The 19,702-nt window shown below is 39.2% G+C and overlaps 1 protein-coding gene across 1 annotated transcript; it reads left to right on the top strand.

Annotated features, from left to right (window-relative positions):
* Positions 1–59: 59 nt before the first annotated feature.
* LOC128145837 (nuclear receptor coactivator 5-like) lies at positions 60–18,940 on the top strand. The gene is given in 13 exon segments (XM_052796569.1): positions 60–163; positions 616–707; positions 5,762–5,839; positions 9,438–9,518; positions 10,463–10,552; positions 11,692–11,757; positions 11,760–11,804; positions 14,049–14,118; positions 14,120–14,164; positions 15,062–15,214; positions 15,216–15,370; positions 17,606–17,701; positions 18,909–18,940. Coding segments are annotated over 9 exon segments (708 nt in total). The 5' UTR covers positions 60–163; positions 616–707; positions 5,762–5,839; positions 9,438–9,518; positions 10,463–10,506.
* Positions 18,941–19,702: the final 762 nt, after the last annotated feature.

Below are 19,702 nucleotides of genomic sequence, written 5' to 3'. Positions count from 1 at the left end.
CCGCGCCCTACTGGCCAGCCTCCCACTCGCCACGCCCTGCTCAGCAAGCGCGGTCCGCATTGGTTACGGAGAGGGAAGGGGCGCGGCTCCAGCCATTTGAGGGCGGCGGCGGTGGGGTGCGGAGCTCTGGGGCAGCGGTGGTGCCGCTGCCGGCGGGGCAGCCGTGAGTGCCCGGTGGGTGCTGGGGCGGTAAGGCATGGCGGGAGGTTCTGGGGTGGGCGTTGCCGACCGTCGGTTCCCTTAGGACATGAGGCTCACGAGCTCAGCGGCGCCTGGGCCCTCCCGGGGCGGCTTCCCCTGGGTGCGGGGCCGCTATGTCCGGCGGGAGGAGGGGCGCGAAGTGCCTCCGCTCGTCGTCCGTCCCGTCCTCCCCCCCGCCAGTTTTATTTAAGAGCGTGTTTTCCTGACGCGGCGGCTGTGCCTCCGCCTGCTGGTGGGGAGCGGGGTGGCACCGGAGGGATGGCCCGCAGGTGGGGGCAGTGACAGCGGCGTGTCGGTGGGGCCTCTGCCCTGCAGCTCCCGGCTGTGTCTCGGCGGTAGCCATCGCCTAGGGGGTGGTAACACCCGAAATAGTGAGTGTCCAAAAGTAGCGTTTAAAGATTGTTTTTTTTATAGGTTGTAAGGGCCCCATTGGACGTGCAGAGATCAACCATCGTGATCCCATGGCCCTTACTGCTGTCTCCTGCTGTCCCAGCTAGGATACAAAGGTAATGGAACTGGATTTTTTCCTAAATGAAAGCTTTTTGAGTTACAGACTAACTTGATTAGTGAGCTCTCCAGGGACCAAGGCTCTCTGCGCTGCCATCTGTTTTCAGCTAACCCGTATTGGAGGCTGGATTGGTATTTTGTGGCCCAGTGGGAGTTTTGTGTTGCTGTCCTTTAAAAGCAGGCACTGAGAACTGCAGTATTCTCAGGGGTGGGATGTGGTATCACTTCTCTCCTGTGGACCACGGGCAGGACATTACTTGTGTACAAAGACTTTCTTAAAGGGAACTTGGAAAGTCATGAACATATGATTTGTAGTCATTTTGCTCTCATTGGTTTTAAGTGTGATCGCAAAAAATTGTGCCTTCTAGAAAGTCTTAAGTTACTCTTGCTTTGTAAGCAAAGCCTGCTGAATGTAGATGATGGCGTAATATTTTCTTCAGAGCATTTATGAGTCCAGCTTATTATAGTTTTGCCTAGCTAGTTTACACTAGTTTTGCCAGTGTAAAAACCAGCAGAAACGCTACCACTGGTGGTGGCTGGAATTCTGTTAGCCACATGGAAAGGCTAAGCACCTCAGTGGTGTTTTTCTTCTGGCTGTTGATAAATACTATAGCAGATATCAGCACTAGAATATTTCACTGCATCAAAAGACAGGAGCTGGGGAAGATGATGTTCTCTTCCTTACTACAACTGTACTCTTGCAGTCGGTAGAACCTTAAATTAATCAGACCCCAAGAAGTTAGATGCTACTCTGAAAAACGGAGTGCTCTGCATAGCCCTTGGAGATTTCTAGCATCCTGAAAGTACCAGAAAGTTGTAATTTGCACTAGGCTATTTATAATTCTGTGAGTTTGCTGATGTGCAGATCTCCTGCTGATCTCTTTTATATTGCTCTGGCTATTAAGTTTACTTCTGAGCAGATACAGATATCTTAAAGCTGGTTTTTATTCAAGCTTTCATGATTTGTGATACTTAAAGGCTGAACCTACATCACAAAAAAGAAAAAAAAAATCTAAGAGCAATAATCCTTGAGATGCTTAAGTAAACTATAATTCCTTTATTGTTTGTAATGTAAAACTTTTGGGGCAGTTCAAAATGCTTTTATTTCCCCGATTTTTTTTTTTTTTTTTTTTTCCTCCCAAGTCGCTTTTACTCTCTTCTGTGCAATTCTGGTGACTAGCCTAAGGTGAATGAGACAAGACAATGTAACTGTCTTCATACTACAAGGATGACTTGAATAAGCTGTTTCTTAGGGTTAGTGCATCCGTTAATAATGCTTGAAGCCTTAAAATTAACAGCTTAAGCGAAAGGGTTTAGTGTACATTTGGATTGCTTCACAACGCAGAGGTGATTGGAAGAAACATGCTTTGTCAGCTTAGAATATCTCAAGTATCTTTTTTCGAGGTGCAAGGGATGCATCTTTCTGAGTTTAGCATCTTTGGTATCTATTTCTGGTTCTCACAGCTGTACTTTGAGCATAATGTGAAAGCATCTGTTAGCAGCATCTGCTATCAGAGATAATTAGGATGGGTCACTTGTTTCTTAGTTTGATTGCATTTCCAGCTTCCTCCTGCACATTTTCATCAACATAATCCCTTCCCCTGCTCATTTTTCTCTAAACAATCCCTCCCTCTTGAGGCAACATGCTACTTCAGAGATACTGTGTTAATGTTTAAGGCTGTTAAAAATTCAGTCTTTTTGAATTTACTAATCCTGTATTTTTATAAATCTGTTTATTGTAATAATTACCTTCCAAGTTTGAGGAGTATTACCCTAACTTACATTTAGGGATATGAGGATAGTGTTTATATGCTTTATATTCCTTTCCTAAGTAGATTTTGGATGCTTAAAAATCTTATCAAGAAACTCTCTTTTTTTCTTCATTCCATCTCATTTTTCCTAAGAAGTGTTATTTATCCACAGAACTACAGGGGTTTTTTCTGTAAGGAGATCCATATTCAGGGCTTCTTGGTTTAGACAACAAAAAAATTCTGATCAGAATGTTTTTTCTCTGTTACATTTTTCTTGTAGCAGGCCTATAGAAAATATAAGAAAAGTTTATCCTGGAAGACAGGCTTTATCAAATAGCAACATTTTCAGTAGAAAAGAGAAAGCCTTTTGTTGGACATCTGAGGAAAATCCATAGGATCATCTCTACGCAATGTATGCATAGCATAGAAATACACATTTTGTGTGTGTCTTGATGTAACAGAAGATTTGTTTTCACTTCTTAGAATTGTAGTATGAAACTTGTTCTGCCACACTGAATATGATGTTATGGCTTGAGCTGCTAAAAATAGTTTGAATTTCAGTAGTCTGTAAAGCTAATTTGTCTTCCTCTGCTTTTTTTCTGCAACTGGAGTGAGGTTTTTATGTACTTTTAGGTACTTAGGACAGGAGTAGTAAAACTCACCCTCTTACTCCTTAGAGCACTTCAGAAGACAGGCTTCTTGTATCCAAGATAACTTAATTCATTTTTTTAGTTTATGGTTCCTCTTAACACATTTTGTTATGAATGTTGTGCAAGTTCTATGTTGTAATTAGCACAGGGTTTTATTAATCTGTAGTGACTGTTCTCTGCTGTTTGTCTTCAATACTTAATCTCCAAACTTTCTTGACTTTCAGCCCAGGCATAGATCCAGGTAGACTCCATGTGTTCTGAAGTGAATAATATGTAACAGAAATGTTGCTATGAAGCAGTTTATGGAAAAAGTGAGTCTTTAGATATTGCACATAGAATATCAAATTAAACAAAACTCCCTCAGCAACTTATTTTTCACTTTTTTTGTCTTGTTTTTGTGTTAGGATAGGAGTCTTGTTCAATCTTGAATCATGTGTATGCAGCTTTTCCGGTTCCTAGTCCTTCCCATTTAATTCCCAAGTAGTTGTCTTCTCAGCCTCTCCTCTTATTTATCACGCTTTCCGACACTTCATGTTTGGCTTTCTAAAAAGCTGACAGGGAAAAGGTGTATTCATCTGCTTTTTCCTTGTTTTGAGGGGTACCTTAGTTCTTCAGGTGTCTTCCCTCATATGATAAAAGTTGTTTTCTTTTATTGACTTTCAGGTTGAAATATATGTGTTTAGAACAAGGATATTTTACTTTGAAATCTTACATTTATGGCAAAGATGTTACACCATAATAATAAAGGCTTATATGAAAACCAAACTGGTTGTTATTAACAGTGTAGAGAACCCAAGACTGAAAGCTGAACCTGTTTTTTCCTTTTGGATATAGCAGTATCATATCTTTGCTGTGGGTAGACAGACCTTGAGAGGAGGTGAGGCCACTGTTCCCATCTGCCTGGTCATTCCCCATGGGTATGTCCCCATCTCCCTCCCTGGCTGGCAGCTGCCACTGCAGAGTAGTATAGCCCAAAGGTGTTAATACTGGCTGCGATGGGTGCAGAGCGCAGTAGCACAGGTTGTGGTGCCGTTACAGCTATTTTCATATGGCTTACAGCTTCCTGAAAGTTGGCATCTGATCACTTGGTTGAACTCTTCTGCTCACAGTCTGCTTTGTGCTAGACGTGGGAATAGGAAGTTTGTTGGCTTTTGAAACGATGAGCCGTATACCCTGTTGGCTTGTCTGGGTATGCTGTATTTCTTGTTGTTTCCAGCTGTGGTTCTGGGCATTTTTTTGTTCAGCCTGAGATCCTATTCACAGCAGCTGCTTTGAGGGTTGTTTGCATTCAGCTGTCTGCTTGTCCTGAACTGTTAACGTTTGATACTACTTTTGTAAAACAGTGATTCCTTCCAAGCATAAGTGTGTCTTATTAAAAACAAACAAAATAACCACAAGCACACTCTGGTTATGGTTTTTTTGTCTCTCACTTTGCTCCATCCCATACCTGCTTCCAAAAGAGTATATTCTGAAATAACATGACAATTCCTCTGTTAAGTGAACTTTCCTTGCTCTTCTCTCTATAGTATTGCAGTTATGCAGGAGAAGTGGGAGATAATTTCTATTGAGGCTTTTGGTTAATCATCTTTTGAGGAAAAACACAATATTTCTAGATAATATACAGAAGTTAAATGGATTATCTGTTATTATTTATGCTCAGTTAGGTTATCAGTATCTTTAAAAAACAAAACACACACCCCTAGGGCTATCATGTTTGCATTAATACGTGCATTAGATAATCTTCCTCTGCACCATCCTCTGCATGTCTCTTGTCTTAGAACATAGGATCTTTGGGAAGTCCAGCAATTAGTACAAATAAAGTGCAACATATCTCAGCTCTGTTTTGGAGAATCCTTATAACCACTGCAATAGAAAAATAGAGGGGTGAAAAATAAAAAAACCCCTGACTTATTTTCTAACAAAGCTGTACTTATGAAAGACATCTCTTGGTACAAGCCAAAGTAAGCAAGTATGTACAAGTTTGTCCTATGGCAAGTTCATATGGTGAGTTCAGGATGTAGCTTTTCAGTAAGGTATGTCTTCAATACTGTAATCCAAAAACGTTCTTAATTTAGAATGTGAGTGGTGTACAAGTGCCACATCTTATGGAAAGCAAATAAATGAAATATTAACATAAGTCACTTTAGATCCTGTAGGCTGCTGATGCTTAACAAAGGCACTTCCTGCTGTAAACTGTTCAGTACCTCTTTATTCAAAGGAAAATGGATGAAGCAAAAGCTTTAGAATGATCTTGTGTAAGCGGAAATCTTGGTTTAAAATGTCCCACTGAGGCTGCAAAATTTTGCAATAACTGTTGTGATATCAGTGTACTTTTCTAGGCTTTCTTTAAACGATGTCAGGAGGAACTGAGCTGCTGCGTAGTGTATCAGAACGCATTCAGTAGGTTAGGCAAACCCAAACAAGGAAACATGACCTTTTCACATCTCCCTAGAGTTCGTTAATAAAAGAGTGGTGAAGTAGAAATAGTACATCACTTTTATGTGATATAATAACACTCTTGAAAAAACAAATGTAGTATGAAAATCTGTTAAATGTGCTTATTCTATCATTGTTTAACACTTTGCATTATTATAGCTTTTAAAAGACTTTTCTGGTAACATATACCTAACCTCATATTCTTAATTCTTTTAGTATAAATCCTTACAAATCATGTTAGAAGAGCCATTCTTCCCAAGATGATTATTCAAAGAATTTTGAACATCTGAATAGGTAAGAAACTTTCAGTAGCATAAATAGAACTTATTCTGAGGCTTTGAACATCCTATGTGTTTAACAAAAATATTCGTAATGCTATAGCAGAAATATACATTAATTTCAATAGTAATCTGGTCATATAAATAGATAAAATACCTAAGAAAAACATCTCATGCCTTGAAGCCTACCAAATTCTAGACTCTGCTCTTTGAGATTGAATTCCAAAGTGCTGTCTGTTACAGGTACCTGGCTACTGAGTTTAAGTCTGGCAAAAAGAGTGGATGTTCTTGTAATGATTTGAATTGACAACTTTTATGGTTGTCCTGGTTTTGGCTGGGATAGAGTTAATTTTCTTTCTAGTAGCTGGTATAGTGTTATGTTTTGGGTTCAGTATGAGAACAATGTTGATAACACACTGATGTTTTCTGTTGTTGCTAAGCAGTGTTTAGACTAAGTCAAGGATTTTTCAGCTTCTTATGCCTAGCCAACAAGAAGGCTGGAGGGGCACAAGAAGTTGGGAGGGGACACAGCCAGGGCAGCTGACCCAAACGGGCCAAAGGGATATTCCATACCATGTGACATCACGCCCAGTATATAAACTGGGGGGAGTTGGCCTTGGGCGGGATCTCTGCTTGGGAACTAACTGGGCATCAGTTGGTGAGTGGTGAACAATTGCATTGTGCATCACTTGTATATTCCAATCCTTTTATTATTATTATTGTCATTTTATTATTGTTATTATTATCGTTATTATTTTCTTCGTTTCTGTTCTATTAAACTGTTCTTAACCTATGAGTCTTACCTTCCCCCCCCGATTCTCTCCCCCATCCCACTGCAGGGGTGGGACGGGAAGTGAGTGAGCAGCTGCGTGGTGCTTAGTTGCTGGCTGGGGCTAAACCACAACAATGGTGTACAGGCTTGATTCTAGATACTTTTTGAAAAGTTTGTCCTGTGTTACGCTGTGGTGGGTTGACATGGCTGGATGCCAGGTGCCCATCAAAGGCATTCTATCACTCCCCCTCCTCAGCTGGACAGGGGAGAGAAAATATAACAAAGGACTTGTGGGTCGAGATAAGGACAGGAGAGATCACTCACCAATTACCATCACGGGCAAAACAGACTCAGTTTGGGGAAAATTAACTCAATTTATTACAAATCAACCAGAGTAGGGTAATGAGAAATAAAACCAAATCTCAGAACACCTTCCCTCCACCCCTCCCTTTTCCCGGGTACAACTTCATTCCCAGATTCTCTACCAACCCCCCCCAGCGGCACAGGGGGACGGGGAATGGGGTTTACAGTCAGTTCATCACACATTATTTCTGCCGCTTCATCCTCCTCAGGGGCAGGACTCATCACACTCTTCCCCTGTTCCAGCGTGGGGTCCCTCCCACAGGAGACAGTCCTCCATGAACTGCTCCAGCATGTGTCCCTTCCACGGTGTGCAGTCCTTCAGGAGCACACTTCTCCAGTGTGGGTCCCCCACAGGGTCACAAGTCCTGCCAGAAAACCTGCTCTGTGGGCTCCTCTCTCCACAGATCCGCAGGTCCTGCCAGGAGCCTGCTCCAGCGTGGGCTTCCCAGGGGGTCACAGCCTCCTTCGGGCACCCACCTGCTCCGGCGTGGGGTCCTCCCCAGGCTGCAGGTGGAGATCTGCTCCACCGTGGACCTCCATGGGCTGCAGGGGGACAGCCTGCCTCACCATGGTCTTCACCACGGGCTGCAGGGGAATCTCTGCTCCGGCACCTGGAGCACCTCCCCTCCCTCCTTCGTCATTGACCCTGGTGTCTGCAGGGCTGTTTCTCCCACATGCTCTCTCTCTCTGGCTGCTGCCTCTGTCTGTCCCAGCAACTTTTTTCCTTCTTAAAAATGTTATCCCAGAGGCGTTACCACTATTGCTGATTGGCTCGGCCTTGGCTGGCAGTGGGTCTGTCCCAGAGCCAGCTGGCATTGGCTCCGTTGGACACAGGGGAAGCCCCCAGCAGCTTCCCACAGAAGCCACCCCCGTAACCACACACCACACCCCCCCCCCGCCACCAAAACCTTGCCACGCAAAGCCAATACATATGCTTTGTTTCAAGAGCAAATGGGGCTTTTCTCGTATTCTTTTTCAGAATGCATAGGTGCATATTTTATCAGCTCTGGAGTCATCCTGCAATTTTTGACGATTTTGTAATTATTTACCTCTTTCCTTAACTTTTTTCTTTCCATTAGTGGTAAGAGAAACTTACTCTCCACTACAGACTAAATCTAGCTATATAGAAGATGCTTGAAGAAAAGTTCTCAAGAGTTTTAACATCTTCTAACTCAGGTCAAGCTATGGTTAAGTAAATTTCATGTTATTAATTTGTTATTCATACAGTTTAGAAAAATGTTGCAATGGGATTAGGTGATGTGGTCCTTTAAGAAGCTTTGTTATAGTGACTCTTGTAGGAAGGTAAGTGAGGCTTTTTTAATGAATTACTAGGGAGTTTTAAGAATGAGATGTACAGCTTGACAGGATTATAATTGTACTGAGCACAAAACTAACTTGCATTTGGCCTAATTTTAACATGTTGGTCTTCTATTTGCAACTTGATCTCTCACCTGTGATATGAATTATTTGTCTTTTGATTTTTACATCTCTAAATGGGTTTTCTTAGATTAAAATGTTACTCAAAATTTCACTTTAGATGTAAGAATAACCATATGAAATGAAATATCTGTCCATTTTTGTGACTATTACAAATAGTTATGACAAATAACCATCAATTACTGCTGATTATTTTCCAATCTGTAGAATAGGAATAAAAATACATGGATATAAAAAATAGGGATATACTGTAAGGCTTTATTTCACCCATTCCATCTTGTCTGTTTACCAAAGATCTTGCAAGTGCTTACAATCCGAAGTATGAGAGTGGTTTTCAAAATAGGGTATTTAATTTCAAGAGCAAAAGGACCTTACGAAGATAGATATTCTCTTTAGCAATGTAAGTGGCTAGTCCACAGATGTCTGATGTAGATGGTGTGTTGGAGTAATCTCTCTTGCCAAAATGGTTTTCTAGAAGTGCAGCTAATGATTTTGCCAGTTGTTTTAAATATTCTTCTTTTGATTAAGTCTTTGAATTTGTAAGCTAAAAAAAGCTTCAGTGCTGAAAAATGTAGCCTTCTAAGGAATGCCAAATTATTTAAAATCTGGAGTTAAAACATTGTGCCAGGCTTATGTGCCTTTTACCCTTCTAGGAAAGCAAAAAATAGATTTCAAAACCCTCATTTTATTAGCCTGATCTATATTTAGTGAAAGGATGCTTTATATCCCCATGAAATACAGAGAATTTATGTGGTGAGATAACTGGAGGTGCTGGGAGCAACAGAAAATGCAGAATAGCAAGAAGAGCAACTAGCTGCTACTGCAAAATGAGCTTGTATGAGTTCTAAGGAACAGTCTTCTGCATCAGTTCAGTTTTGGTGAAACATATACATTCAATTAGCAGCATTCCCTTACATTTAGTATTTTGAAAATTGATATGTGATTTATTTAAATCCCCCCATAAGCATGGAAGAAACATTGTGCATGAACTGGCCTTTTATTTTAAATTGAAGAGTGCATTCAAAACATGTTTTCTCCTTAGCTTTGAAGAGCTATTTGGGCAGCAATATGAGCATTTGACAGGGAAAGAAAATTAGTATGAGATACCAGTACTCCTAGAAAGGTAAGAATTGTAACTAGCTCCTGTTCCTTCTTAGAGCATGCACTTTTGTCTATAGTTGACAGACAAGTTCGTAATATCTGTCAGTCTCCCTTCAAGGTCTACTGGTGGTAGCCTTAAATCATTATAGAAAAATCATAACTCTGGTTATTTTCAGGAGGTACCACTCTTTGGTGAGTGGTTGAGGCTTGAAGTGCTAAGTGATGCTCACAAAAATTGTGGTGTGGCCTCTGAGAGCTGATAGAAAGATTCATTCTTAGTGCAGCAAAAAGGCTGTCAAGGCCAGTAGGACAGAGTACCATGTCCCAGGGAAAGCTGGCAGGTATATCCAGGTATAGCAGCACATTTGGGAGCATGAGTTGCATTTGAATATGTGGATGCAATCCAGCAAATTTATAAAATGTGGGAGTATGGCAGGAGCCCATTATTGAGGAGCTTGCATACAGGCTATACTAGGATTAGGTAAAAAAAATCTCTGGTCTGGTTTTCTACTGCAGCATTTTTGTATATCACCAGGGGTTTCTTGGGTTCCCAGCAGACCAGGTGGATGTTTATCACAGGACATTATGCTGGAACTTCAGGGAAGGCAGATACTTTAAGAATTCATGTTGCTTACCATGCATTCCTGTGGTGGAAGGGAAAAAGATATTGACAATGACACCCATATTTGCATTAGCTGTATGGGGAGATCTGCCCAATAAAAGGAGACAGGGATAATAAAAGCTGAGTGTAAGAATGTGAGAAATAAGTTTAATCCTTGGTAGAACTCAGTGGCAAAAATACATAGGTACTTCCCTTCAGGGTAGAGAAGAATATTTATGAGAGTTTTCTGTAACTATCTAAAGAAGTTGTTAATCCCATGATATCTAGGACAAGTTAATGAATGGTGTGAGTGTTGCAGCATGTGGGAAGATCTGTGTGAGGAATAATTGCTAATTGAATTGCAGGATCACTTACCGTTTTACCTGTGCTCAGTCTGAGTTCTTCCAAGATGGTGCAAGAGGGATATTGCTTTAACTACCTGTTTTTTTGCGCAGGTAAGTCAGTGAGCAATAGACCTGGAATTGTATTTGTTGTTTTATTCCTCCTTTAAGACTGCTAGGAAGATTGTGAAGACTAATAGTTCCAGAGAAATGTTTAGCAGAATGTGACAATTACTGTTTTTCCTGGTGTTTTCACCTCTTAATTTGTTTTGAAAGGTCATGCCAATAAAATGCTGTATATCCATGTTCAGCATTTGAAAAATTCAGCCAGTTATTGAAATGAGCAGAACTGGAAGGTATGGATTGCAATAGGTAGTAGATGGTCTGTATTGCTACCACCTTGCAGCAAAGCAAAATTCTGAAAGATTTGTTTACAGTATCATCTTTTCTGGCAGTCAGTGGGTTTATCTGGCACTGAGGCTGTAGAGCAGGCTGTGAGAGCAGGGCTTACTTCTCAGGGCTCCAGCTCATGAGCGTCCATTTATTTGGGGTGGGGCTGAGATGTGATATGTGATGGGGAACTAGGAGCTAGAAGTGGTTAGTGTTTGAGAACTAGTGGTATAACTCTCTTGTGTTATTTAGGGAGTGCAAAACACCCTGTGAGGAAGAACTGTGTGTATATTTTGCAGATCCAAAAAAATTGGAAGGTGACTATGTGTTGGAGATAGGCAAGCAAGCTCATTTCTGACTCCTACATTGGTGTGTGCCCAGTGTGGGTATTTTTTCAACATGGCTCTTAAAAGTATTTGGGTGAAGTGTCCTTTAACACAGATGAAAAATGCTCCAGTTTAGCTCCTACTGTCTGGCTAGCAAAAAAAAAGCAGTCTGGTTTTTCCTAGTCTCTCACTGCCTTCCCTTAGAGTGAGATTTGAGTCCCAGCATCAAAATGGAAGAAAGTTCAGGAGAGAATGGGGCAAAAATAATCGTCTGTGGGTTGGAATAGATGAATGGGCTGTTCTCAGTAGATTAATTCTGAGAAGTCTGCAGCCAAGTTTAACCATGTTTCTTATGCCTTCTTGCATGTCTGTAACAAATTTTGGGGGGGGTGGGGGGGGAACCCAACTTGCTTCAAAGAACTATTTTTATCATTTTTGACAGTATTGTTAAATGGTCAAGTAGTGAAGACTTGGTGATACTCTAATATAGTTTTGCAGTCTGTGCTGTTGCTTAATTGATTTTTCACTTGGTTGCAGATGACTGCACCAGGAATGACTGTAGAGAGAAGCTATACCTGCAGTTTAACCAACAGATGCAGAAAGAATGAGACACCTTCTGACTGTCATTGTTGCCATCAGCAAGGAGCAAAAGTAGGTTTCCACTAAGATTTTTTTTCACCAAATTCTGTTACAACGATGGTAATTACATAGGTAAGTGTAACCCAGTTCAGAAATGTGACGCTGCAAATATGTAGATAATGTTTGGAGATTATGCCTATTTAAAGTTTCTGGATCTCCTTAATACTTCTAGGTAGTCCTAAAATTTCTTATGCATCTCCCAGGCTTTGGAGAATGACAGCCATGAGGTACCTGTCTAGGTTCTTAAAAAAAATTGACTTCAGAATTAAGTCTGATCTTAATCCAATCATAATTTCTCTTTCCTGTTTTAAAGGCCACCTTGCAGCATTTGGTTGGATTTTGTCGTCTCTTAATCTAGACATACTAAAAGTAGTTTCAGATACTGTCTTTGTCTGAGTAATCTTTGCAGGTTTTGATCCACATCAGATACCTTTCTAATGTGAAAGATTCCTTTCACAGTTGCCAACAGAAGGAAAAATGGAAGTTGGCTAGTTGGCTATATGAAAGGACTTTCAAGTATTTTGTCTAGTGTCTAGTTCTTAGTACTTGAAGCAAAACTAGAAGAACACTTGGAAATATGAATTCTTAGAGTAACATTCTGTTAAACAGGAGACAAACTTCTATCACAAGTGTGTCTAATCTCAGAAAAGCGTTAGTTTTCATTTTGTTGCTCTGTTCATCTTCTGGAGGTGAGCTGGGTCAACTTGAATACAGAGAGATCTTAACCACTCAAATACACAGAATTCATTATTCGTCTAAGAGGACTATCTAGAGAACTGAAATCTAAACTAAACTGTAGCTGCTTTGAATTCGTTATTGCTGCTTTGATATTCTAACTTTCATTTCTCTCTTTTTCCCTGTAGCAAAGTGTTTAATACCAGATTTGTTATGGGTATCACTTCCCTATGTATTTAATGCATTTGAAACTTACAGGAAACGTAGACCATATATTCTGCCTTCACACATCTTCAAATAATGGAATCAACAGAATTTTAAGCTGAGACAGTTGCTTTTCTTTGTATTGAATTCTGGTGCTGTAAATACAGTATTTAATTTCCTTCTTCCTCACTGACCTCCGTGTTTGACATATCCCCTTCTGATACTCAAATATGATTGGGAATACACCAGAGACTTTCTGTTTCGGTTCATGGAGTGTTGCAGAAATGTAGTGGTACATAATCTCTTCAAATGTGAGTTGGAAATTCTCTGCCACTATCATGGTTTAGTGGTCTATTGAAATGTTTAGTCAGTAGTAGAGGGACTTGAAATCCAGATAGGAAGAAGTACAGCTGCCGCAGCTGGGTTGGTTAATGTGCCTGAAATGCAAAGATCACGTGGGATAATCAGAGCAGGTTGTAAATTGACTTCTAATTTTTTGAAATAAAAATAATTGAAGCTGACAAATCAATTTGTTTTCAGTTGTTTTAAGCCCAAATATGTTGCTTTAATATGTAAATGAAACACTTTTAGAACTGTTTAAAAAAGTAGGTGTACTACAGCATATGAAAAATAAGACACAGTTCTTCCTTGACTGTCTGCTGTCCCATGGGTAATTTCAGGATCAGTGTTAGCCAGCTTTTTTGTTGGTGAAGCAAATGGAGCTTGTGACTTTCATCTCTCCACATTGGTATCAGTATGAAATGTGATATTCCTAGTCTAAAAGTCTAAACTCAAGATATTAGTAAAATTCTTAAAGGATAATGTTTAGCATCTATCCTCAGAACATATGGATCACTACCCTTAATTGTTGTGCCCTCTATCTTCAGTGTTTTTTTAAAAAAACAGGCTACTAACAAAATTACACTAATGCCAGTGTAATAGTTCATAATAGACTGTATTCTTTTCAGTTGAGTATTTCCCGGTATACTAGGATGATGAGATAGAATCAAATGCTAAATACACTAATTATTGAAATTATTCATATTTCACTCTCAAATCTAGCACTAAAACATGATCAAGCAGGAATCACTAACTAAAAAAAACCTTCCTTTTATGTATATTACAGCTTCCTACTATACTTTGACAAATAATTTCAGCTTTCTCTGTATGGCATAAGGTAGGGATCACAGTTACTTCTTGGTATTGTAGGAAGTGTTTCTGATCAATGAACATACTGTTTGGAGGGGGGCGGTTTATACCTCACAACACTGGACTTGATACTTGTGGCTTCTGGCATGTACAATATGGCAACAGCACGGCAATGCGAAACCATGACAGACTTTTATTTGTGTATAACCAACTTCTCTTTTCTTCAGGGGATTATGCTAGAGTTATAGGCAATCAGTTACAAGAACCTGGTCTTGTAGTGGAAATAATATACCGTACATAAGTCAGATCTCACACATGCACTTCAAGAAGTAAAAAATGATGGGTTTGTATTCTTGAACAGGCCAACATAGCACTCTTCTCTTGCATTGTAATCATGCTTCATTATTCTATCCAAAGAAAGTTTAGCTTGTTTGAGAGATGTCACTTAAAGTAGTCCCCATTCAGAACTGCAGTTTAAATTTTTTTAAACCCATTAAATTTTAAATGCTGATTCATTGCACTTCTGGGTAACAGAATTTGACCTAGTTAAAATGAGACAGCTTTGAAATAGTTCACTGAATTAATTTCTAATAATTCATAATACATAGAGTGATTAAATATCTGTCCTGGATTGCTGCTTAAATGGCATAAAATACATACAACAAATTGTCACATATAATAATGATAGGAAGCTATATAGAAATTGCTTAATTAAAATTTCACTTTCTTGCATTGATTCTGTGTAAATGAATCAAAGTCCTTCTTAAAGTTTTTATCTGTATTTGTTTCAGAAATTTTTACTGTAAATGTACAAATTCCACATCTTTTTCTTGTATCAAGAACACAATAGTAAAAAGGCAATTTCTCCCGGAGGGAAAGTAACTGCCTGTTTTCCAGTTAGGTAAAAATATTCTGAAATTAAGAAAAAAATCTGTACTAATCCTATTATTTCAGGTATAGTTGTTTGTGAAAGCCTTTGTATGGAATTGGGAATCTTTATTTCAGTTTTAGCTTTAGATCATGAATGACCAATAATGTTTTGACAGTGGGAAGGAGAAATTACAACTTTTCATTTTTTTCAGATGAATTTCATATACTGGTGCTAAATCAAAACTAACCTCTGCAGCTACAGGAGGGCTATATCAATACTGAACTGAAGGGTTTAAAATCTCACTCAATTATATTGCACAGACTTAACAGTTGTATTTTTGTATCTTTTTGTAAATGTGTGAAGTGGATGAAAACACAAGCTTTGTAATGCCAGCTATGTCTTCTCTGTAGTGCATAACAACATGCCTGTGGAGGATGCACTGGCTCTCGTAGTTAAAGCTTTTGGGAATATATTTGTTGAGCATGAGCAACAGGAGTGTACCAGGGTTTCACACAAGGCAGCATCTGGTAGATGACTGCCTAGCGTGGGAGCTGCGAGATGTACAGTGTGCCCTCTGGGCATTAGACGTATTTCTGTTAAGTGTGGGGAAATACTTGGATTGGGTGGAGTTGAACTCAGTATGTGACTATGCAAAGACCAGAAAAGATATGGTTGAAGGTATTAATATTTTTTCCCAGTGAAACACAACTTCAAGCACCTTTTAAATCCGATATAAATAAGCTTGGGTACATTCCACATAAATAACCTGTAAATAAATGATAGGCACTAGAGATAAAAATTTATGTATAAAATGCCAGTGTGTGTATTAATGAGCACGTGCATCCTGAAGTAGCGTGCATATATTCTTCACAGAGCTACCCTATAAGGACACACACACAAGTACCCTAATGGGCAATTGCGCTGTCACCGGTTATGGTTGCAAAGTGAGTATTTGATCTGCTAATGCTGTTGACTACTTAAGTTTTAATAACACTGTACACAAATGCGTTTAAGTTAGTGATATCTATTAAGTCCATTAAGCAGAATGTAACTCTTGGTTTAACAGAATTCAGTAATATAATGGTTTATAAACTTACTTTAATTAAAAAATTTAAAATTCAGCAGAACATCTCTAAAAGGGGAAAAAAACCAAACCCAGCCATATATGTAAATTATAGACTTGGAATATCTGTGTCATTTAGATCTTATGAGCTACTCTACAGAAAATTCTTGGATCCCCTTGTGATATGGGGATAGTGAGATTCTTGCAGGCTTCTACTTGTGCTCTTAATATCTTTTGAAGAATTGCTTACCACTTTTGTCCATTTAGAGTAAGTGTTACTGAACAAACTGATCCTTCAACTGAAATTGAAGACACAATGTGTCATGAGGGTGCAAGGCCATGTACAAGCATTGCCACCCATACCTTAAGTAAACCTCTACCTCTTCCGCTGCCAAGCAGGGTTGTTCTCTTAGGCCAGTCACCCCTTCCTCAGGTTAAACCTTCATTTGGGTGATAGACTGTCAGGGGCTCTTCTTCCAATACTATTTCAGTTTTGTATTTCGAAGTAATTCATTCTGTTTTCATGACTGACTTGATCACTTGCCACAGTACATTTACTCCTAAAAGTAAGACAAAACATAGTAGATACTATGTGAACTACAACCAAGTAGATGGGTGGAATGTGGAAAAATCTGAACTTGCAAATATTTGGCAGTGATCAAATAGTAGTTGAAAGACTGGAACTCAGCCATGCTATTTTCAGAGCAAACTTTATGTGAAAGAATTGGAGAGTAGGGGAGTATACTATTCTTTATCTAAAAATGAATTTGTTCTAACATTATAAAAGCATAAGAATATAAAGCTCATCTTTCATGTCCTTAGTCTGAAATCAGCTTCAACTACTGTCCTTGCATCTGTTTGAAGTTGGTATGGGTTGAGGTGAACACCTGGCTATTTTAGAAAGGCTTTTTTCCTCCCCTGTTGTGAACTTTTCCCATTCATCAAAGCTTTCTTTTTTAGTTACCAAGTTGGTTGCAATTCTTTTGAGTTACTGAAGCTCATTGAAAACCAAAAGGGCAGCAGAAACGGCAAGGGCGGTTCAGGTTTTAAACATGAACGTTTTTGGATGTATAGGATTAGAGGGTGGTGCTTTGTTGTAAATTAAATACTGCTTTAATGATTGAATAAATAAGCCAGCCAGCAAAAAAATATTGTGATGTCTGCTTAATTGGATTATTTTCTTTTATTAAATGGTAGTGTAAAAAGAAACCACATGTACACTCTTGACAGCTATTAATGTTAGTGCTGAGTCTGATTCCTTGGAATGAATACTAGGCACAAACTGTATCAAAACTAGTGACCTACATTATGGTTGTGGATTAAATCCTTGCTTAGAACAAGCCTCAGATGACATCTAATATTTGTCATGACAAAATCACTCAGAGATAAAAATCTGGCTTTAACTTTCCATAACAATTGTACTTCATTTTTCAGTTTGTTTTAACTTGCATGTGCCGGTTAACATTAATGTCAGGGAGAGTTTTGCTTTGTAGTGTGCTTGTGCTAAGATTAGCAACACTGCAGGTCAGTGTGCTCTGTTGTTAAATATGTACAGGAAGGTTATACTTGTAGCTCAGTGGTAGGGCGCTGTGATAAAGGCTACGGCATTTATAGCTATTGGTGTGTGGTGTCACTGCTTTGTCTGCAGTGCTCGCTTCTGTACCTGTTTGCAGATAGCTAACTGGCACTTCTTAAGCCTGGTGGTTTTTAGACCCTCACATTTAAGAGTGTCCTCTGCAAACAAAAGCAGATTTTACTGTTTGTTTTTCATTGTCAACTGTTTTAAAACAAAACCCACTTCCAAACAGGACTGTCAGATGCAAAGGATAATCTTCCACTTCTTCTTTTAGCACCTGCTAAAGGATTTGGACTTCTGGGATATTCTTGACATCAACCTGCAAAATGGCGACTGCTTGGAGGGACGCCTGGCCTTTTGCCAATGCCAGGTGAGAGTGACAAAGCTCTGTAGCTGTTTGGTTTCATAACTGTAAATCGTTTCTACTTAAAACATTCATGATGCTGACAACCATACATCTATTCTAGCTGGAGAACTTTATTTCATTTAAATAACGAAAACAATGGCTATCTTTCTTCAAGCCAGTCTCAGCATGAAGGATACTGTTTCTATATTGAAATAATTAGGTACTGCTTCCTAAAGCATACAAGTCTAGTGGTTTGCTTTGGCTTTTTCATGATAATCAGGGTACTTAACACATAGATGCCTGTGTGGTTGTTACTGTTGTCATCCAAGCAAAATGAAATATTATTCACAGTAGAAATATAATAATGTAATTTATAATTGGAGTATTTAGAATTTAAATTATGTAGAAAAAATTATTAGATATTGCTGTAGATGTGAAGTAAAAATAATAATGCATACTTCTTGATTTATATTTTTTTTTTTTTAATTGGGAGAGAAAGAAGGCCTGATTTCTAAGCTGGAGAAACAAATAAAAGCTAAACCAGAAATAAATCATTTTTGTACATCACCATTTGAGTTTAAAGTTCTCTTTTTAAACTCTTCCAGAGTGGGGGAAAAAAAATCATCATTTTCTGGATCCCCATAGTTCACTGAGAGTAGATTTGAAAAGGTAGATCACAATCAGTTTAAATGAACTACTTAATGACTCTAGCTAAGCAGTCATGTGCCCTGCTTTCAGGGTTGCAGACCTTGAGAGAGAAATACCTTCTGGCCTGTAGGAAGGCTGGCTAGCTTTTCTGTAGAGCTTTGCCTTTGTTTTTGTAGATGTGTGGGCTGCGGAAAGGAGAATAGACACTGAAAACAATTTTCCCCACTAATCTAAAAGGGTATTAGACCCATGGTGACTGATAATTCTTGCAGGTAATGGTTTTTGGTAATGTAGCTACAGTGCCTGTCAGAGCTGCTTTCTGTACTTCCAAGCTTCTTGGTGTTGGTCAGTAATTTGGCTGTTGTGTTAGAGCAGAGGTTTTGGGGCAGCCATGGTCACAAAGGGAGGGAGAGGAGGGAAGGGGCTTAGAGTTAGTTCGAGCTTGTACTCAGTAGAAAGCCAATGCTTAGAGAGGAGCAGACAAGTGACATTTCACATTGATTTGATTTGCAAGGCAAGCTGATAGTTGCTTTGAGTGTATTTTTCAGCCTTTTTAAGGACTGAAGGTTTTCCTCCTTCACAGGAGTTGCAGTAATAACGAAGCATGATGGTTAAATGTGTGATTAGTTGGCCATCCCTGTGTTTTATAGACATATAAAATATAATATAAAAAATATACTGATGTGCTTCTCTAGTTGTGAAATGGAAGTGGGTTATTTTACTGCTTATTAGGTGTGCAGTGCTGTGGTGTTATCTGAGTGTGCGCAGTAGCTGTGAGCTGACATAATCTGAAAGATGTTATCAGAACTATAAAAGATTATTAGAGGAATCGTGTGTGGTTTTTTTCAAAGCTCTTCCTCTTGGCATGGGTTGACTCTTTCAAGAGTATGGGTTGATTCTTTCAAGGTTTTAAAGAGGAGACAACTTTTCTCTGTGTTCATTGTAGCTAGAATAATAAGTAATTGGTTTAATTTGTAATAAAGATGATTCAGGATAGATGTGAGGAAGAAGTGTGTGGCCAATTCATATTGAAACCCATTGCCTGCACAGGAGCAAGAATTGGTGAGACATGCATCCATCAGTGGTAAAACAGGTATACGTGATTCTGCATCAGACGTTAGAACGGGGGATACCTTTTCATTTTAACAATGTTCTGCAGCACAGTATTGGCTGGAGGAGTATGTTAGCTTTGCAGTGGGCCCTTGCCTGAAACCTGATTCAGGTATGCAGGATACTTGAAAGGAATAGGATATTGGACTATATTTTGCATTGAAGTGAGAAGTTAGATGTTAGATTACCTATTTGAGGACATGGAACAATCAAAAGTTTATAGCAAATCATTAGGATTGATAATACAGTAAAATGAAACATTGAGAT

This window comes from Harpia harpyja, chromosome 9 (assembly GCF_026419915.1).
Source record: "Harpia harpyja isolate bHarHar1 chromosome 9, bHarHar1 primary haplotype, whole genome shotgun sequence".
NCBI classification, from domain to species: domain Eukaryota; kingdom Metazoa; phylum Chordata; class Aves; order Accipitriformes; family Accipitridae; genus Harpia; species Harpia harpyja.
This window is presented reverse-complemented; position numbering and strand designations above follow the sequence as displayed.